This window comes from Oenanthe melanoleuca, chromosome 4 (genome assembly GCF_029582105.1).
Source record: "Oenanthe melanoleuca isolate GR-GAL-2019-014 chromosome 4, OMel1.0, whole genome shotgun sequence".
Classification (NCBI taxonomy): Eukaryota; Metazoa; Chordata; class Aves; order Passeriformes; family Muscicapidae; genus Oenanthe; species Oenanthe melanoleuca.
In genome coordinates, this window is record NC_079337.1 from 64,115,119 (window position 1) to 64,136,455 (window position 21,337).

The following is a 21,337-nucleotide window of genomic DNA, read 5'->3' on the forward strand; positions in this document are numbered from 1 at the left end:
TTGGGTCATGGAAAAAGACTGAGCTTTTTACTGCCCAGCTGTAGTTGATGTTTAAACAGGAAACTTAAACAGCAGGAGCAAGTGGTTGAAAGTCTTGTTTTATTCAGCTGACAAAGTGGCAAATGATTAATGGCAGGTTACAAACATTATTTTGGTTGGATCACAAGCCCACTTGGTAAGATGGGGAAACATTAATTCTTACACAAATTGTAGGGAAGCTTCCTGAAGTTGGTTGTCATGACAACTCAAAACGAATAAAAATACAACAGGTGGTGAAATTAAATACAGTGCAAGGAAACAAGACGGTACCCGTGCTTTGATTTACCGCTTCCAGCCCCTGCCAACAGCTCTGTTTGAACCCTCAGGAGATGATGGGATTGCTCTCTGGCACAGAACAGCTGAACTGCCTCCAAAGCTCCAATCCTAGCTCACTGCACTTGAGTTGTTCCCACCCCCACTGCACTGGCGTACGCTGTCAAGATATCCACGATCTGTTTGGTTTCCAGGGTCACGCGCGCCTCCGTGAGCCAGTCGTGTGCCACCCTCCTGGGCTCTCCTCGTAACTGGTTGACAAATTTGGCCGCCAGCTCCAGGTCTCCGTGCTCGATGCAGTAGGAGGCGTAAGACAGTAACTTAAACGTGTCGAGGTCGTCGGGGCTGAGCTCAGCCGGCGGCTTCAGCTGCTGGGGGTGGAAGAGCAGCATGGACTGCAGGTAGGACAGGAAGTACTGGTAGAGGCTGTTCCTGGTCTCGTCGATCATGGCCACTCGCTTTGCCAGTTTTTGGACCGTGTGGAAGCGCGCCCGGAGGGCCTCCTCGCTGTACACGCCCCGCGTCAGCGACTCCTGCGGCAGAGCTGCTGTTAAGGCTTCCGTGAAGGCGTTGTCGGCGCAGCTGGCCCTGATGGCCTTCACCGCGCTGCCCAGGGGCTCCGTGGGACTGTCCCCCGTGCCCGATCTCATGCAGTATTTGAGCGCTTCCACCGACAGCCACAGCTGATGGGCCTTCCTGGCCTCCTCCTCTGCTGCTGCGTGACCTGCGAGGGAAGCCAAGAAGGGACTCTCAGTTTGGCACACATGGCTTTGAGAACAAGCAGCAACAGCCATCCCTCCCCACCCTCTGCTTTCCAGAGCAGCAAATGCTCTAAAGCAAGTCTGTCGCACAGTTCAGAGCCAGAACAAGACAACCTTTGGAAGAACCACCTTGGACTTGCTCATCTGGGATTTGCTGGGTGCTCAGCCGTGTGAGCTACATGCCTAAGCCTGGGTGAGACCCAAGTTTGGGCAGGAGGCCTTTGGGGAACACAGTTTTAGTACTTAGAGAAAGAGGAATTCAGTGCTCACTCTCAACTGCTTGCTCAATTCCCTTCAGCCTGGCGTAGGCAGTGTTTATGTCCAAGGTGAAGTTGTCAAGCTGTTCCTGAGAAAGGCGTCTGAACTGCATTTCCTGTTCACTGAGCTTCTCCGATAGGTTCTGAAACAGTGCAGTACAAGTAACAGAAACAGATGGTTAATAATACTTACCTTATTTTTAAGACACATTTCTATAAATATGTTGTCCTTGTTAGGGCCAATGCATATAGTAAATACAATATACCAGTAAGAAACCTTTTTGGAGTGAATTTAACAGTGTCAGAAATCTGACACGTATAGCAAAAGCTTTTCAGACCAGTCTGAATAAAACCTACACAGTGAGGTACTCTGTATCACCTCCAGGTGTGCTTGCTTCCCTCCCCAGCCTGCATTTCCATCCTCTGGAACTTGTTCCAGGACTCTTGTCATTTGAAACCTGTGCTGTGCAAGGGTTTAAATATCCCTTTAACTCCCCTGGGGAGTTCTCTCCCTTACCTGCTCAAATTCCACCTTCAGATCCTGCTCCTGGATCTTCAGGACGTCTCTGAGGTGCTCGGTGTGGGCAGCAGCCTGGCGCCGCAGCTGGGTCCGCATTTCATTCTCCATCACCTCCCGCACCTCTTCCACCTGGACACAGGAGGGGTTAATGCACCACTGCTGCTCAGCTGCAGCATCACATCAGTGATCACTGAGGGTACATGTCAGAGCAGGGGCACTGACAGAGCCTGGCTTTCATCACAAAGACCTGCTGAGATCCAGTTTTACAGCTGAGCCTTTTTCCTAAAGATGTTAAGGAAGAGATTTGTGGTTCACCACGTGAGTAACTGCTGGTTACTTAGTAGGCTCTTACTGTATTTTTTATTTTGATAGCTGCACCAACATGTCAAATCAAACACTCAAACACTTTTGGAAGCTGGTTTATAAATGAGCTTCTAAACTAAACAGACTTTACCATTTCCATACATAACCCTATAATGGCCATACAGTCAGACCCAACACTGAAATTCTTCTTAGTGAGGGTCATGAGGCACTGGCACAGACTGCCCAGAGAAGCAGTGGCTGCCCCAACCCCTTCCCGAGATCATGTTGGGTCGGGCTTGGAGCCTGGTCTAGTGGAAGGTGTCCCTGCCCATGGCAGGAGGTTGGAACAACGTGATCTTGAAGATCCCTTCTAACCCAAATCATTCTAGGATTTACTTTGAACCAGTAATCCTATCTCCAACAGGAGGCAAGTAACTTCACAAAGTCCTTCCTTGTATGATTTTACCATTCTAACTTTCCAGCAGTTTCCTTGGTTAGCATCTCCTTTTCATATTTAGCCTGGGGGTCATCCATGTGAAGTCTCCCACTATCCAGAACATCCCAGTTGTCCCTTGGACATCTCCATTAACTATTCTACCTTCTTTTTGAGCCCAAGGTTTAACCAGGTGCTTTAGGCCACTTTACCTTCTTCTCCTGGTCTAGTTCAATCTCATTTTTGTGACGCTCCAGCGCTTTAGCCACAGCTGCCTCAAATACTTTGCTATCTTCGAGTTTCTGCTTCTCCAGGGCAGACTCGATGTGCTGCTGCTCGCGGACGCGCTGCTCCGCCAGCTCCTTGTTCAGCTGGTCGATGCGCCGGTGGGCGTGCGCGATCAGCGAGTTCAGGTCATCCGTGGACAGCTGCCCAGCTAAAGGAAACACAGGCTGTGAGGAGGGACTGGAAACCACAGGGAACTGCTGCAGAGCCCCCCTGCCTCCCGCTCAGGCACTCTGGGGCTCCAAGGGGTTACTGACAGTGAGCTTGTTCTAGGGAAGGTCTCTGAGCACTTCAAGCTCTTGACCTGTGCTAATGCCCCCCCAAGACCACTTTCTGAACTGCATCTTCATTCCAGGAGAGAAATTATCTTGGTTTCTTCTGAATTATTTTACTATATTATTACTTTCATAGCCATGTTACACTCAGAGACTGTCAACAGCTCTGTCATGGTTTTTAAACCACCATATATTTTTCCCTCTGCCAGCACAGAGAGCAGCAGGGAATGTCACTGTGATGGACAGACAGAATTACATTTTCTCTTCAACAGTCCTCCAGATCAACTGCTCCTAATCAGATTCCTTACCTTTCCAGTACTCAGAGGGCAGCACAATTCACAAGCACATTGTACCTGGGAGAGGACCCAAGCTAGCCCTGCAGCACTTGGTGACCTGAGAAGGGCTTTATAAAATGCTGCAGCTCATTTTGCACTGGCTGCCAGCTAAATCATCTGTATGGAAAGGACCACTTGGAAAGCATTTCTGCAGGGTCTAAAGCAAGCAAGATTTCACAGTCCAGTCACCTTGGTGTTGAGTACTAGACAAAAGACTGGTACAGGAGGACTTGGAGCAGTGGTGCTCATTGTCCAGTGGGAAAGCTCACCAGCAGCACCAAGCTCAGCTGTTGGATTAACAGTGTTACAAAATGATCAGTTTGTGGTTTAACCCAAATGTGCACAATGACTGGAAAGGATCCCAAGGCATACCTGAGTCTGAAATGTTCTAGGAATGCCACATTTCACCTTTTGTTGATAACTGTAACTTAAAGCCATGCCCCACACAAAGAAGGACAAAGAGAAGAGATAACTTTCAAGGGACCCGAACAAGTGACAGTAACTCACCTAAGTCAGTTATCTCTGCAACAGAAAGAAGTTGGGAAAGTTAGTGCACATTCACTACAGCAAGGCAGTCATGCAAAAGTAAAATAGAAAACTAAGAGCTTATCTACATTGACTTAAATATGAGACCAAGTCCTTAGGAATTCAGGAAGAACAGAATGTGGAGGACAAAAGTCTCTGTATTACAGGCAAGATGTTGCCCAAGACACCCCAACCACTAAAATCACCCTTGCACACCCACAGATGAACACCTGACTTCAGCCAAAGCAAGGAACAGAAGTTTGAAGTAGGAAAGTGCAACAGGACACTGGAAATTTTAGTCTCAGATTTCCAGGTTCTCACAAACAGAAGCAGTTGCCAAGAAACGAACTCCCCAGTGCCAGTGAGAGTCAGGGACCCCAACAAGTCTGTCCCATGTGCTTCAGCAGGGACACCAGCAAGAAATGGGGCACCTGGAAGCTACCAGGAGCTTCCCTTTCCTCCCACAGAAGGGCAGTGATCACAAAACCCAAGATTTTGTCCTGTGCATCCCCAGGGAGCCTTCTTCAGAACTAATAATGCCCCAAAAGCAAACTGCACAAACAATTTGTTAATTTCAAATGTTTTTCCCACATATACTGAGTGTGGTTGGCTGTTTTTAAAATGAGAACCATTCCAAAGGTTTGGTGTATTCATTTAACAAGGAAAATTATTTTGTGGACTAAGGTCCACATTCCTAAAGCATAACATAGCATTAAGAAAATCTGTTATAATTCTGCATTGTATACTTCAAGAAAAATATTAAGGCAATACTGACACCACATTTTTTTTCAAATGGCAGTTATTACTTCTATTAAAAAATCTGTAACTTGGAAATAAAGCCTTCAGCTGCCTCTGAACACATCAGCTAAAAAATTCTGAGATCACTTTGTACATTTATGTTAAACTGTGTTACTGTGTCAGTTTAGTTCAGAAATAAAATGTACTGGGGCAGGCAGGGTATGAACAATGAAACCTCTCTGTTTCAGTGATGATGTAGAAAAATTCAGGGAGTTCTTTGTCACCCTATAACCACCATGTTTTATATAATACCTCTAATCACAAAGTCAACCAAGTATTTGATTACTGATTAACAGAGATTTGACTGAAATCTGGAATGACCTGGCTCCTTTCCTGAAATACCAGGGAGAGGAGAGATGTTCATACAACCAATATGGTATTTATCACACAAGAGCCACGTTTTGTGATACTTCCCATACAGCACAGATAGAACTAATTCTCTTCATAACACCTGCTTTAGATTATTTAATTTAGATGTGAAATCATTTTCACTCCAGACCAACCAAATAAAAAAAATTCGAAAACTGAGATGCTGGACATTGAGTGGTCATGCACTACAAACCACAGTGCAAGGAGCACAAGGTGACACCACAGTGCAGACTTACTCATCCCCTTCCAGCCAGGCTTCACGTCGGGGGTGATGCTGTCGAGCTCCCGCTGGAACTCCTCTCTGGCTTTAGCCACCAGCTCATGGTACTGAGCCACAATCTTGGCTTCAGATTGTGCTGCCTGAACCTGGAACAAACAAGGATGAGATTAGTTTGTTTTTCAAGGCAAGGATTGAAATTGAAGGCACATACATTTTAAAGCCAAGCCCTGGGATACTAGCACATATCAATCCCCAGCCCAAACAGGCAAACTCACTTGGGAGAGCACAAAAACCCACCCTGTGATATAAAATCTCTCTTACACAAAATTTTTTTGCTGGAACTATCACTAATCCATTTTGCCTCTCATGCCCACATGCCCACTGTCCAGTCTGTAGCCTGGACAGGACCAAGAATATCTTGAATTCAGTTTATATCTTAAAACATCTCCAGTTCCTTTTCTCTGCTCCCAGCCACCATACAGGCCTAGTAAGAGATGCCTGTGATTGCTGCCATCCTCAGTGAGTTCTCATGTTCCCACTATCAGGCTATATTCACTCCAAACATGCCTGATGAATTACCAGCTGTCCTGCAAAGGGAGACAAACTTCAGCTTTACATTTCTTTCCCAGTCTTCTGAACTGCAAAGTGATTTACCACCAAGTCACTAGCACACGTTGAACTCCTCCCTAACCTTGTGGTAAATTACCTTGGAATCAAGTGGGAAGAATTAGAAGTTGTCAACAGAAAGGACTGGCACCATCAAGCCATGTGGAGACTCTTTCAAGACAGAGTTCAAGTTCTCATGAAAATCTTGCCATGTCTGATTACTGGCAATATAACCAGCTCAAAGCCTGAGTACAAGAGGGTGGATTTACAATTCACAATGCACTGCAAGTGGTCACAACACTGACCTGTCTGAGCTCAAAAGTGTTTGTACAACACTCTCAGGCACAGTGTGGGATTCTTGGGGTGTTCTGTGCAGGACCAGGAGTTGGACTCAATGACCCTGATGTGTCCCTTCTAACTCAGCATATTCTGTGATTGTGTGAAGTATCTCACTGCCTGCAGAGGATTTGGGAATGGGTGGTCTGCACAAGCTGCCAAGGAGTCCCTACTCTAGAGGCGATGATAAACAGTCTGAGGAAGTTTTACCTTTTTCACCACATTGTCCAAGTCCACAATCATATGATGGAGATTTTCTTCTGCAGCAACAATGTGAGCTTTGGCTCCTGCCAGCTGAGACTTCTTGGCCCTCTCGATGACACCCTTCATGTTCTCTAACTCCTCTCTGAAAAGAGAAGCAGCTGGTAAGTGTAACACATACAGGGCTCATCATCCCAAAGAAAATTTACTTTATGCTGTTGGTATTCACAGGAAGAACTACTGGGTAACTCTACTGGTGCTTCCTATCTACCAACTCTAAAACGCTTTGACTAAGGATTACTTTTTTCCCACAGCCTGAAACCTAAAGTTGTCAGTGTGGCTATTCCATGTAAAATGAGAATTATTTATACTGCAATTAGTACTCAGGATTTAGCTGGAGGGAAGATGGAAGTTCATTGAATAGAGTTAGTATTAGTAAAACTAGGTTAGAATTGGACATCAGACATTTCCAGCAAGGAAACATTTTTAATATAGATGGCTTACGCTTGCAGAAGTGTTTTGGACATGGTGACTGGTGGAGATTAATGAGGATGGGAGAGAATTTATAGGGCTCTGTAAAGATAGATTATGGGTTTTTGTAATTAGGGAAGAAATGCTTTCCTCTAGCACAATTGGAAATCAAGGAAAAAGTGAAAAATGTTCCTTTTCCAAATCCATTTAAACTAATGGAGGTTTCCAATGACCTCATTAGAATAAGGAACACGCTTTAAAATAAGTAAATTAAGAAAACAAATAAAAGCAAAGATATCCAGCAGAGAAATAGAGAATGAAAGCTGGTGCATGTGGGGTTTGCATTAGCTTTGTTTTAACAATGAAACCTCAATTACACCTCCCACTAATTTTAGTCAGCACAGCAACATCAAAGATAAGGGAAGTTTATAATGTGATAGCAACCATGCAGCTTCAGGGATGATGTTACCCTCTTGGCCTTAGAAGCATCAAAGGGTTTCCAAATTTATTTTTAACCTCATTACAAGGGCACCTTGGAGATACTGTTTGTAATTTTATTTCTGCTCCTTCAGTGCCCACAGACCATACACAGGGAACATCAGCACAGGCGATACAGACCCCTGAATGGAAGCAGTGCTGCTGCTCAGAATTCAAGGTTTTCTTAGGCTCAGTAAAAACTGGAAGACCCCTGGATGGAAGCAGTGCTGCTGTTCAGAATTCAAGGTTTTCTTAGGCTCAGTAAAAACCTAATTGCTTAAAAGCAATTCTGTGGACACAGGAACTGCCAAAGGATGCTACAAGGTTTAATTTTTTCATTACAACTAAACGAAGCTGGTGATGTAACTTGACTCAATACATAGAATGCAGTCATGGAGTCATCCTCAAACAGTTTGGGTTGGAAGGGACTTTAAAGATCGTATCATTCCACCCCTGCCATAGACAGGGACACCTTCTAGTGGAACAGGTCACTCAGAACCCCATCCAACCTGGCCTGAACACTTCCAGGGATGGGGCAGCCACAGCTTCTCTGAGCAAACTCACAACGCTTACAGGGAAGAATTTCTTCCTAACAGCCAATCTAAATCTGCCCTCTGTCAGAAGAAGTCATTCCCCTTGTTCTGCCCCTGTAACAAGTCCCTTTCCAGCTCTCTTGTAGCCCCTTTCAATGCTGGGGTGCTTGAAGGTCTCCCCAGAGCCTTCTCTTCTCCAGGCTTCAAGTCCTTACAATAGGTTTATTATTAACAAAATTATTCAACAATAATACTAAAAGGACTGTGGATTTACTTTATTCTTCATCGTACTTGAACTTACCAGCACTTTATATCAGTACTAAGGAGATAAACATATTCTTAAAAAGAACAGAACTGTTTCAGACTCTCTGGTACAGGGAGGACTTTGTGAACAGGCACCCAAGGTTTGCACATGTCAAATTAAAATGCTCATGCTAATGAGTATTAAACAGTTTTCTGATTTGGCACAAACAGATCATTCAATATGAACGCATATTCACCCCATACTTTCTAGAAACTCATCTGGTGTTTGCCAGCAATGTAAGCACTGAGCAAAGCTTACATGAGCAATGTAAGTTATTACTCCAAGACTTAAATCAAGTAACTCACTTGGCTTTCAGAAGGGTGTCAGTAGCTTCATCCACTGCTCTCCTCCGGTCCTTCAGCGCCTCCTCCAGCGTGCGCCACTGGGAGGATTTTTTCCCCCCAGCATCCTGGGAAGCACAGATTCCTCATTAGGGTCATTGCAATCACTGAACAAGACAGTTACCATGGAATGGAAGCCTGCAGAGATTCACATGTCACTGAACATTTCCCTCAAACTGAGCACCATTCTTGTGTTTTTCAACAGAACAGCTTGAAACATTACAAGTGATGTTTCTCTTCCAACATTTTGTTTTGGTTTTGTTTAATTCTTAATCTTTGTTTTTTTCCTGAGCCACAGGAAAGGGCTTACATGAGGATCACTCTATGGTGCAAAATCTATTGTGGGGAAATCTCCTCATGCATTAAAGTATGTTAATACTTTAAAATTGCTTTTAAGCTTAATACTTAAAGTAGCATAATACTTTAAAGTTGGTTGATTTTAAATTAGGCTTAGTAATTAAGCTTAAAAGCAATCTCTTAAGGCAGTTATTTTACTAACAACTAGATTAAGTCTTGAGTGTTTGGTTGGTTGCCCATGTCCCTGCTAATTGGTTAACAACTGAATTTTATTTCTGCTCCAGAGCTGAATGGGCAGTGGCAGATCCACACAAACCCTGGCATAAGCACACCACAAATGTTATCACTTAAACATCCCTTTCCTATTTCCTGACAAGAAACAAACAATCCAGCAAGAGGACATTAGCAAAGGGGAAAAGTTCAATGGAATTACTGGGGTGGACAGCATGATCTTAACTAGGTAAAAAAAGGTCATGGCAATTAAAATAAAATTAACTAAAATACTGTGTGAAAACTGTTAAAGTCTTAACTTGAATTTTCTTGCAAAAAGAAAACAGGAGTTGGGAAAAAAAACAAACAACAAAATTCAAAATCAAAACCTCTGTATTATTTGACTATACCATATTTCACAAGTGGAAAGGTAAGTTAGAACTATGATAAATGTAAGGCATTGCAAGAAAAGATTTCAAGTTTATGTTTAATTGAGATTAAAGTTTTGCTGAACACAATGAAAAAGAAAAAATTGTCCCCATTTGTCCAATTTACCTCAGAATCCATGGCTTCCTTCAGTATTTGGGAATGGGCATTCACTGCTTGCACTGCTGACTCCTGAGCAGTGATAGCCTGAAGGGTTACACGAGCAGTTGTGTTTAAGGCTCCTTCTAGAGCTGCTGCAAGGGCTGGGAAAAAAATAAGTCAATTAAACAATAAAGAACTTTATAATTAGTAGAATAACATGTTACAGCCTCTACGTCTCTTATATTACTTTCTATGACCTAAGAGGGCTGGTCAGTTTGGGAATTAAAGATCACCAAATGCTCTCCTCATTTAGAGCAGGGGTAGGAGGTACAAGTCTGCACCTACAGCAAAACAACATTCAGTGGAAGACCTCTCCCTTGTGACTGCAGGGAGGTACAGGTATATTCCATAGTCACTTGTTCTAATGGTTCTGGAAACAAATTTTCATCGCTTCCTTGAATCTTGAAGTCTATTCCAACCAATTTTTCCATTTTTCTCCAATTCTCAGTTACTTCTAAGTGGGTGGAAGAAGCTTCACGACCACTCCCTCTGCCAACTCAACACAGGGACAAGAGCCAAGAGGTGTGTAAGGAGCCTAGGACTATAAAGCCAATGCAATTCCACACTTCTGTCCCATGCAACACACACAGGAACAGTGAGAGTGCAGACTCACCTGATACCTTCTGTTGCTCCTCTTTTTCTTGCTGGGCAAGCCGGGCTGCAACTTCTTCTGGTGGCCGTTCTTTTACAGCATGGGAACCTTCCTGTTGTTTACCTGTTCACAAGTAAAAAAAGAGTCAAACTGCTAAAGTGGAGAGTCCAAATTAGTGTACAGAGGTTACTTGTAAGGAATTACGTTTATCAAAACTGATTTTTATAGTTGGTATCACTTTGTAGATCTGACTTCTGCTCAAAGCCATACTGGAACTACCTGAAGACTCTTTATATCCATAATTACAAAGACCAGTCTCACAACTTAAAGACAAGAGCATGGACACCTCACATGCATTTGGAGATTTTCCACTGTCTAGTTACAAAATTACACAAGACTCAGAAGTCAAAGGCAAAGCAAGAAGTGAGAAACACGGAGCCAAGTTTAAATTTCAAGTGAATCTCCGTTCTTGCTTTTTTCAGTTCTCTTGGCATGCAACCAAAACAAGGAATGATGAGTGAGAAGGCTATGGTGGATCACAATTATACTCTATTCCCTTGCCTACAGCCACTTTAAATGCCTCTAAGAGTGACAACTGACATAATTAATGCTCTCAAGATCAACAGCAAGTTGCATCTGAACTGAGGAGAGAGCCCAAAGCTCTCAGCCTCAAGCTGTAATAAAACCCATCAGGTCACCTGAATAATGCTGATGTTACTCTGAAGCATGTACCTACCCCAGCATGCTTTCTATGAAATGTGTTCATAACTAAAGTAATTAATATAATCTAATCTCATCTAGAAGAGACTATCATCTTGAGGCTGGTGTCTTGTTGAGTTTAACAATAAACACGGTTTCTTCACTTGTCCCTGGGCAGAGATGCCCTTCTGAACAGCAATCACAAAGCTACCAAGAGCAGAGGCAAACTGGAATGTGCAAGTTCAGTTCAGCCCAAAGGCAGGCTTTGCTCTTGTGCTCACACCTATATCTGTCCCAGGCATCAGTCACAGCTCTCAGTGTTAAAAATCAATTAACAGAAGATGGAGGTTTTCTGCACAAGGCACAGAAATTCACACCTTTCAACACTGACAAATACCAACATAGAAGCAAGAATGCATGCACGTGGAACTAGAGCATTTGGGCTTTCTTCATTGCATTCACATGATTTTTTTTCACCTTCTTCAGTCTGTATCCCCGGAGCTGGCACCGACATGGCTACCCCTGTTGCAGAGATGATCTGTGCTGCAGCCTTGCCTGCTGTTAAACAGTTGCAGAACACACCAGTTAGTACAGCTGGGGAGACAGGCTCCATCTCCAGAGAAGGACAGGCCAGAGCATCTTCAGCCAGAGGCCTGCTCAGCTGGTGAGGAAGGGCTTAAACCAAAGCTGCTGGGAGAGGAGACCCAGGAAAATGGAGACATGGTGGGATGGCTCCTGCGACTGGAATGGGAGGATGAAGGCTCTTTAGGAAGGCCTGGCAGGGGAAAAAAGGAGTGCAATCACACTCTTTGTCAATGGCCAGCTGGAGTGCATGGAGCTCTGCCTGGGGATGGATGAGGAGCTAACCAAGAGTTTATGGGTGAGGATTAAAGGGAGGGCAGGGATAGGTGACATTACAGTGGGGGTTTGCTACAGGCTGCCTGAGCAGGATGACTGAGTAGATGTGGCACTCCACTGAGGTAGCAGCATTGCTGAATAAGGGAAGATCAAGTGACATAATCTCCCTGGATTCCTGAAAGCATTTGTCACTGTAATGCATGACATCCTTATCTCTAAGTTGGAGAGACATGGAACTGATGGATGAACCACTCCATAGATAACGCAATGGCTGGATGGCTGCACTCAAAGAGTTGTGGACAACGGCTCCGTGTCCAATTGGACACCAGTGATCAGTGTGCTCCCCAAGGTCACTGTTGGGACCAGGCCTGTTTAACATCTTTGTTAATGACCTGGGCAGTGGGATTGATGCACCCTCAACAGGTTTGCTGATGACATCCAGCTGAGCTGTGCAGTCACATGCTGGAGGGAAGGGATGTTCATCCACAGGGACCTGGACAGGCTCAAGAGGTGGGACAAAAAGACCAAGTGCAATATCCTGCACCTGGGTTGGGGCAAGCCCAAGCACAAACACAGGCTGGGGGAGAATGGATCAAGAACAGCTCCCAGGAGAAGGACTTTGGGGTCCTGGTGGATGAGAGGCTCAACATGACCTTGTCACATGCACAAGCAGTCCAGAAACCACCTGTGTCCTGGCTGGATCCCCAGTAGGCAGGCAGGTCAAGGGAGGTGATTCTGCCCCTCTGCCCTGCTCTGTTGAGGCCCAACCTGCAGAGCTGCATCCACCTCTGGGTCCCCAACACAAGGAGGACATGGACTGGTTGGAGCAAGTCCAGAGGAGGACACAAATATGCTCAGAGGGCTGCAGAATCTTTGCTGTGGAGACAGGCTGGGAGAATGGGGTGTGTTCAGCCTGGAGAGGAGAAGATTCCAGGGAAATCTTCTAATGCATTCCACTACCAACAACGTTGGTTACATGAGAGCTGGAGATGGTCTTCGGACAAGGGCATGGAGTGACAGGACAAGGGGGATGGGTTTCACACTGACAGAGGGCAGGGTTAGATTAGATGTTAGGAAGAAATTCTTTATTGTGAGGGTAGTGAGGCCCTGGACCAGGTTGCCTAAAGAAGTTCTGGCTGCCCCATCTCTGGAAGTGCTCAAGGCTGGGCTGGATGGGCCTTTTGGGTCTAGAGGAAGGCATCCTTGCCCTTGGCAGGGGGTTGAAATGAGATGATTTTTAAGCTCCCATGCTAAGTGCTATAATGTAAAAACAGGAATGTAAGACTTAATTTTTTCCTCTGTAGAAAAATATTAATTGGATATGGATGTTATTATTTCCAGAAGATGATTTCCTGGATAAACAGCAACAAGATATTAGTTACACAAACACAGAGCCATTAACGATAAACGTAAAAAGACATCACAAGTGCTCCTCTCTAAACGAGTTCCATTTGATCTGGCTTTGCTGTAGCCCAGTAATTATCCAAAATTAAATGTCTTGTGCTTGCAAGAGCCTCAGAGTCCAGCACCTGAAGTTCTCTTCCTGCTGAGTCTCACATCTAAACTATGCAGGTTATTTATCTTAGATTTCAAGTATCCTCTAAATTAAATACATTTATTTAAAAAATACAGGAAAAAAAAAAAGCTAAAGCCATTTTAGGCAAATGTTATGACTTGGAAAGAAAAAAACATTAATTCTAAGAAATTACAACATTTACCTTCAACCATTCAGAGGACAATTTTTATCTACTCTAACATCTATAACACAGAAGATCATTAGGTGATTTGCTTCTTTATATATGACATTCTATAAATTTACCTCCTTTTCCCTCTGTAGGAGCAGCAGCTTCTGGTTTGACTATCGGGGATTTGGAAACAGGCTGTTTAGACTCTTTCATTACTTCTGCTACAGATGAGATCTTCAGTGGACCTTGATGTGTCTTGAAAAATCAGAAATAAGAAATATCATCAGTTTTTCAAGAAGCTTGGATTTCACTGATTCCAGTATAATGGAAAAGAACTTCTCCATATCCAGGTATCTGTACCATAAATCTGAGCTTCAAAGTGCAAATGAAAACAGCCGTCTAATGTCTTGACTTGATTTTTAATTCAGAAGGAATTTTTACAGTTTTCACCTCTCCAAAAATGCAGGTAGAATTGTGGTGGTTTTCACTATTAAAAAATTGTTTCATGCCCCAAATATTCCAAACACTTCTGAGTGCGTTGAATGCAGAACCCCTAAGTTTGACTTTGTTGATTTCCTTTTGAAAGGCTTCAGATGCTGGTGGTTGGGATAAATAAACACTCAAACACAAAGTATTGTGACATTTTTATGATACTTATCCTTTAATATCCATTGTGGAAAGCCACAAGGTAAAAAATAAAACCATCTGAATTAGAGCCATGACTGGGGAGGTGATAACTCTGCTGATCAATCTGGTTTGCAAAATTCCCTAGTGCCTGGGAGGCACCAAGAGCCTGGATGACCACACAAAATGTAACTAAAATGAGGAGAGAGAAAATTTTGTTGACTGATATTTCCTCACTCGTTAAGAACAGCTTTCTTAAAATTCAATTAAAAATATTTTGAGTTTCCTGAAGGCCAAATGGCTTCTGAAAGCTCAAAAAAACCATAGCCAGAGCAGATTTTTCAGTATTCTTGATTACTGGGAAGTGTTTCCTTTCACATGCAGGAGCAGAGAGACTTCCAGGTTTCAATTTCCAGAGTTGTGCCAAAGGCAGTATCAGATTTTCCTTTCTCCAGAGTAGTGCCACTAAGATTTCGAAGTATGATGTTTATGCCTGGCTCTGTACCATTCAAGTCTTTACTCACTCAAGAATGTTCTCAGTCTACCTTAAAATTAAAAGTTCATTTAGAGTAAGTTTTGTAATTCTGCTACACCTCTAACTACACTAAGCTCCTAGTAAAGCAGTTAAATTCCAGCCTGTTACCTGCCTCTCTCTATCCCCATTTTATTTCTGAGTATAAGCAGAGCAGCTATTCAGTTGGGATTCTATTAGATTATTTTATGGTAAATATAATTTTTACAACCCACACACCACAATCATGAGATGGTAATGGGAAATGTACAAGCATCACTTTTGCAGCACCAAGTAGGAACTCAGTTCACAATTCTTAAACCTTAACTCAAGGAATCTTAATTCTTAAACTTTTTTTTAGCACAAAGCAAAATTAATCACAATTTGAAAGTGCAGACACTCTCAAAAAACCAGAGAGATGAATGTGTGTGGGTGGATGGGAAACACTTACTGGTTTCTTTGGCATTGGTGAGCTACAAGGTGCAGGGCCAAGTACCATCTCAAAGAGTTTGTCAGAGTAGGGAATGGTCTTCTCCACGCTGTCCCGGAACTGATTGTCATAGCTGGCATACAGGACGGTCCCACCTATCCCTCCACCCACAAACAGGAGACCAGCACCAATGACTTTGCCCACAGAAACGCTGAGGAGGAAAGAAGAGTGAAAGGATGTAAATTACATTATATGGCAAACATCAAACAATTTGTGAGTCTTCAGCCTACAGCTGGGGACCACCATTCTGTTAACAAACCCAGAACCTGCTATAAATCACATCCCTCCCAGTACAACACTGGGTAGTGACTAACCTGAAGGTAAGATGGTAGCCCACAACTTCCACAATAAATACTGATTATATTTATTTTCTTCATCTAAAACTGACAGAACCAAGCAAGGAACACACCCCAGAGAACAGGAGTTCCCCACACAGAAATCCCCCTGGCAGCAGTCTGCCCTCGTGTGACACCAAGGAGCAGATTCCCTGGTGGTCCCCTCCTGCCCCGCTACGTACCCGGAGTGTCCGGAGTGGGTGGCATAGCCGCGGTACAGCCGCGATGGACGGAGCGAGGCTCTCACACACCGACTGTGCTGTGGGGAGAGGCAGGGTCAGCACTCAGCACACCGACATTTCCCCCTCAACACCAGCACTGGGCTGACGTGCTCCACTGCCACAACCCCAGCGTGTCTCTGTGACCAGAACCAGAACAGCGACGTTGGACTCCTCTCTAAACACACAGAGAGCTTTCCCACATGCAGCTTCCAGGTTAAGGGCTTTTAAAGAAATAATTCAATTCTTAGAAAAATGAACTGAAAACTTGAAAAATGAGAAGGAACAAACCCCTACCCCAGCTTCTTTCTGCGTTAATTTTGCTGATTTATGTGCTGGGCAGTACAGCTGGGTTTGTTTCAGATGCACTTCCATCTCACGCACTAGAATGGCTCAGTGTGAGCAGGGCAGCACACAACAACAGCTGTTTAAATGTTTAGAACTATTTTTAATTCTTAAGATATACAAGAAATTCTCCTTGAGCTTCCAAAGCAAGACCTCTTCTTTAAAAGAATTAATAACATGTACGCTTTCCAGACAGACATCAGATTATAATATAAATTAAATTAGTATATGAAGAGTGATATTTTATTACATTCTACTTGACAAAATCGACATTATCAAGATTTTTATCTCCTCTGAAGAACTGGTTAAGCTACTCTAAGCCTATAGAAGAAAACACACTGTTGGCCTTAGAGGTTTTTTCCCCACATGGGAATTACTAACAGGGAAATACAGGACTCATGAGAATCCAAAGTACAAGGCACAAAAAGAACTTTTCCCACAGTTGAGGTATTTTGCCCAACAGGGAAATTTTCTCTTTAAAAAAGAAAAAACTGGGAGATGCTCCACCACAACATAATCCCAGAAGACAAGTTGCTCTATTTCCTTTTGCACACGGCAATAATATGCACAACTCTGGTGGTTTAGGTCCTATCCCTATCCAACAACACAGACAGGAAAAGGCAGGAACACTGCATTCCCATTCTTTCCACAAAGGCAGCCAAAACGTTTTTCACTAGTACCAGGAACACATGTACAGCAAGAGGAAGCATATTCTTCTTGCCTGAGACCTTCAGAAGCCCTCACTGTGCTCTGTGGTTGGTTTTCTGGACAGTGATGGATAGAAACTGCAACAAAATAATAAATATATTCTGTAATGTTTTTTATTTTCTGACTTGACTACCCTAGGAGCACTTCCTGAGGCTTTACTGGTCCTTTCAAGGGGAATTTCACTAATAAATGCCTTGCCAATCATTTTGTTATCAACTTTTGAAGGTGCTCCTGACTCTCAGCATGTCCCTGTTACACCATGAAGCACAGGAGCAGCAAAATAATCCAGCATTATGCATACAGCTCAATCCAATAAAACAAGAAGGGGAAAAACTCTGATTTTCTGTTCATCAGTTCAGACTGAATTTCCAGTCCCTTCCTACTCTTTGGGATTATGCTCTTTTGCCTGGTGCTCCCAAGCCATAACTCCTGAACTCCTGGCCAGGCTTTCTGGAAGTTATGCTACCCTGCACCACTGTCACTCCCACATCCTCGCTCAGGCTGGACTTGCCCTCTGGGCCAGCTCAGCCCTGTCCTGTAGCCTGTAGGCTAAACCCTTACTCACAGCTGGTGATGGCAAACAACACTGGACCCATGTGGCTCTACACCTTTAGCAAACATCACTCCTGCCCTCGGGATCAGGCTGTGCTCAGGGAGCCACCAAGGCACAGAACACCTGCTTCTCTTAGCTCACTATTTAAGCTTCATACACCAGGAGTTTTTTGGAGGATTTATTGATTTTAGTCCAGATGCCCTTTGGGCCAGATGATCTTTTGAGATCTCTTCCAAGCTGGACTGTTCTAGAATTAGCCAAATTCTCATTGATATTTATTTTTCATCAGGATGAGAGGAATGAAAACACAGACCTTCCATCTCTGGCTTTGGGACTCTCACACATGCAGCAATGGGAGCAGTAAGTAATTAAATCCAAAACAAACCCCCACCAACTCCATCTTTCAAGACACTGCAAAAAATTTCCACAGCTGGCCTGCGGAACAGCAAATGAAAATCTGTAGGTACCCATGTTTCATGAACAGAAGCCCAGGTTCAATTTTTCCTCCCTCATATCCAGATACACTCATACCTCCAAAAATCACTGATTTTTCAAAAATAAATTCTTAAAGATACATTGTTCTCTTTTGGCCACCATAATAATATCGCTTGCATTTGCTGTACCACCATAATTTGGAAACTTGCAGGTAGTTTCTAATCTCCCCTTTGCATAATTTCCAGGAGTTTGTAAATTTTTAAACCCCTGTAATTTATTTCAATAATGCCTCAAAGAATTTTGGAGAAATACATCACAAGTGCTTTGCTGTGCCCTGCAAAAGGCAGAAATAAATCACTTTCTGTCCTGCAGAAGACAGAAAATTCTTTGGATGAGGCAGCACGGACACAGCAAGGATGCCCAGAGCAAGGGCACTGCAGGGCAGCAGTTTCTATTTCTTCCTCCTCCTTCAGCAGTTCTACATGATATTTGTTTCACTCAACTTCTTAAATGCTTATTATTTTACATTCATTATCTACTAATTAATCACCACAAGAAACACTTTGCAGGGCACATCACACCTTCACTCTGGTTAATATTATGAGCAACAGTGATTTAAGGACATTTAAGGATATCCATGTGAGCTCACTCTGGCACAGTGCTCAGGGCAAGAACAGCATGGCAGAACACCATTAAACAAATTAAATTTGCCTTGCAGGTTTATACTTTATGTGCAACCTCAAATAACCATGGCCAGGACATACCATCCTCTGCTGATTCAACCTCCCTTAGGGCCCCAGCACCCTAATCCAGAATTTCTGTAACATGGGATTCATGCACTTAAACAGAAAGAGCAAACCAGAAACTCAGAGGTTTTTCTTCATTAAGACAGAGATCAGGTACAACAAGGCCATCTGACCACAGAACTCTGATTTCCCATCATTCAAGACTTCTGCCAAATATCACTCACTTTTACTAAAAGCCCTGTTTCTTTTCACAGAAAACTTAAAAAATACTTCAAGTAAGAGAAAATTCTCTCTGCAGCACTGCACATGCAGCAAAAAACATTTCTGCATGATTAAGATCCCTGTCTCTTAAAGCCACTTCAGTTTACCTGTTACAAGTTTAGTGATGCTCCACACAGAGCTCACAGTAGGAAAGAATGAATAAAGTTTTTCCCAGTCTCCACCACGAGTTCTCTGGTACAGATAACAAACTTCAGAGAGTGTTGGCTGTGGCATCTCTATGTTTGCACAGTTCTTAGGGATAAATTCTCCCTTGTGAGTGTGGTAGGTATGGGTGGCTGCCCACAGAAACTGTGGATCTCCCATCCCTGAAGTGTCCAAGTCCAGGCTGGACTTTCCAATCCAAACCACTCTGTGACTCTTCCACCAAATATTTATAGCCTGATGACCAACTTCCATCTGCAAAGCACCACCCTGGCTGTTCTGGGGCTGTACAGTCATTCCAGACACATTCTGCTAAAGGCTGAACATATGCAAATAGCCTCATGTGATAAATATCTGCCAAAGCCTGGTTTCTGTCTTCTCAACTTCCAGATGAAACTTTCCACAGCCAGGCAAACACAGAGCCTTTTTTCAGTGGGCATCAGGGGACCCAAGGAGTCTCCAGCCCTACGGAGCAGCAGAGGAAATGCAGCTGCTGCAGTGGGAAAGGCTGGAGCTTTAGGGGAAGAACATACAGCTTCTCCTTCGCTAAACTGTGTGAACAGAGGGTAATGAACACTGGGATGGAATGCAGGATATAAAAGTGATCTAATCAGGCTATTTTTTATCAGTAGGCTGAAATACAATTTGGGGCCTTGGTAATGGAGTCACCCTCATCTATAAATCCCTGTGGCTTCCTAAAGTTGGCCTACTGCTTTAAAAAGGCTCCACAGCACATCGTCATCCTTATCTCTGCTGATAAGGAGAGGTAAAAGGTCCAGGACACACAGCACGAGTCCCACGGGCACTTCTGCCCTCAGCACCGCGTGTCACGTCCCCTTCGTGTCTCACTGTGCGGACACCAGGATTCCCTCACAACGAGCGCTGACATCGCTCGTGTCCCCACGCGACCCTCCGGGCGGCCGGACCCCCGGGCTCGGGAGGGGCTGCGCGGGAGGCCGCGCCGGGGAAGGCAAGGTCACGTCCTTCCCCGCCGGGGAGCGCGCCCGCCACCCATCCCCGCGCCATCCGCGGGGGCGGCGCGCCGTGCCGGGCCGCACCAAGCTCCCGCCCACCCCCAGGCCACGGCCGCGGCTCCCGGCGCTGTCCGGGGCTCTGGGCCGGGCGCGGCGGAGCGGAGCTGCGGGCCCGGCGTGGCCATGGCGGACGAGACTACAGCCCCCAGCAAGCAACGCGGCGCCCCGCCACTCCGCTGACTACGAGTCCCAGAGTGCCTTGAGGCCGTGCCTCATTCCGTCCAGCGCTGCCCTGCCGCGGTGCACGCTGGGACTGGTAGTACATCCCACAAACCAGCGCCCGCCCCCCGCCTCCGTTGGCGGTCGCGGCCGCCCGTCACAGGCTGCGCAGCCAATCGCGGCCCGCGCGTGCAGAGTCATTCAGCGCGCGCCGAGTCGCGGTCACAGGGACTCCCCCCTTCCCACAGGCCCGGCCCGGCCGCATCGGTCGAAGGGCTGGTCACAGCGGGGCTGGGTCGCGGGGCTCCCCCGGGGAACTCTCACCTGTTTGGCCGCGGCGAGCCCCGCTCGGCGGCACGCCCGCAGCATGGCTCGGACCGGCAGCCGGCGCGGCCCGCGGGAAGGCGCCTTGCGCGGGTCCTGCCGGCGCCGCCTCCGCCCCCCCTTCGGCGGGCACTGCGCCTGCGCGGGCGCTCTCGCCCCGCCAGGGGGCGGCCGCGCGTGACGGGTCTCGCGTGGCCAATGGGAGGGCGGGCTCGGGGCGCGCGCCGCCGGCCGGGCGGGGTGGTGCCGGCGCGCGGGGGCGCGTGCGCGGAGCGGGGCGCGCGCACTGCCGGGACCCTCCGGGCGCTGGCGGGCGGGACGGAATAGGATAAAACAAAACAAAAGTAAAAATCACAGAATGCGTCCGGTTGGAAGGGACCAGAGTTGGTCTTCTGGTCCAACCTCCCTGCTTAAGCACCTCAGAGCACACGGCACAGGTTTGCAACCAGACAGCTCCGGGATCTCTCCAGTGAGGAGACTCCGCACCCTCGCTGGGCAATCCGCGCCAGGGCTCGGTCACTGCACTGTAAAGTTCTTCCGCATGTTCAGGGAAAACTTCCTGGGATCAGCTTCTGCCCGTTCCTTCTAATCCCATTGCCGGTCCTGCTCCGAGCGCTGACAGTATAGAAATAAATTCAGATGCTGACGGACACTGATCAGGGCCTCTCTCAGGTGTCTCGTCCCAGTTCAGCTCAGCCTTTTCTCAGGAGAGAACTGCTCCAGTCCCCCAGTCTGAATGTAACACAGCGCATTTTATACCATTTATCAACAATTTACAGCCTTAACCTTTCACAGCTCGCTCATAAACCTCCCGCTCAGAGTTCTCAGAAGCCATTTGTAT

General features: G+C 45.5%; 1 protein-coding gene across 4 annotated transcripts; it reads right to left on the reverse strand.

Moving 5' to 3' along the window:
• Positions 1 to 82: 82 nt before the first annotated feature.
• Positions 83 to 20,630, reverse strand: IMMT (inner membrane mitochondrial protein). Of its 4 annotated transcripts, XM_056490204.1 has the most exons (15): positions 20,497 to 20,625; positions 15,734 to 15,810; positions 15,178 to 15,367; positions 13,726 to 13,846; positions 11,526 to 11,606; positions 10,371 to 10,472; positions 9,725 to 9,858; positions 8,627 to 8,730; positions 6,546 to 6,681; positions 5,410 to 5,539; positions 3,989 to 4,003; positions 2,799 to 3,022; positions 1,848 to 1,979; positions 1,344 to 1,473; positions 83 to 1,036 (listed from the first exon to the last, which is right to left on the reverse strand). In XM_056490204.1, exons 1-15 carry the CDS (start codon positions 20,539 to 20,541, stop codon positions 429 to 431), a joined length of 2,229 nt encoding a protein of 742 aa, XP_056346179.1. In that variant the 5' UTR covers positions 20,542 to 20,625; the 3' UTR covers positions 83 to 428. The 4 variants fall into 4 exon arrangements, with proteins under 4 accessions (XP_056346179.1, XP_056346180.1, XP_056346181.1 ...); XM_056490205.1 differs by lacking the exon at positions 3,989 to 4,003 and having other exon boundaries at positions 20,497 to 20,626; XM_056490206.1 differs by lacking the exon at positions 11,526 to 11,606.
• Positions 20,631 to 21,337: the final 707 nt, after the last annotated feature.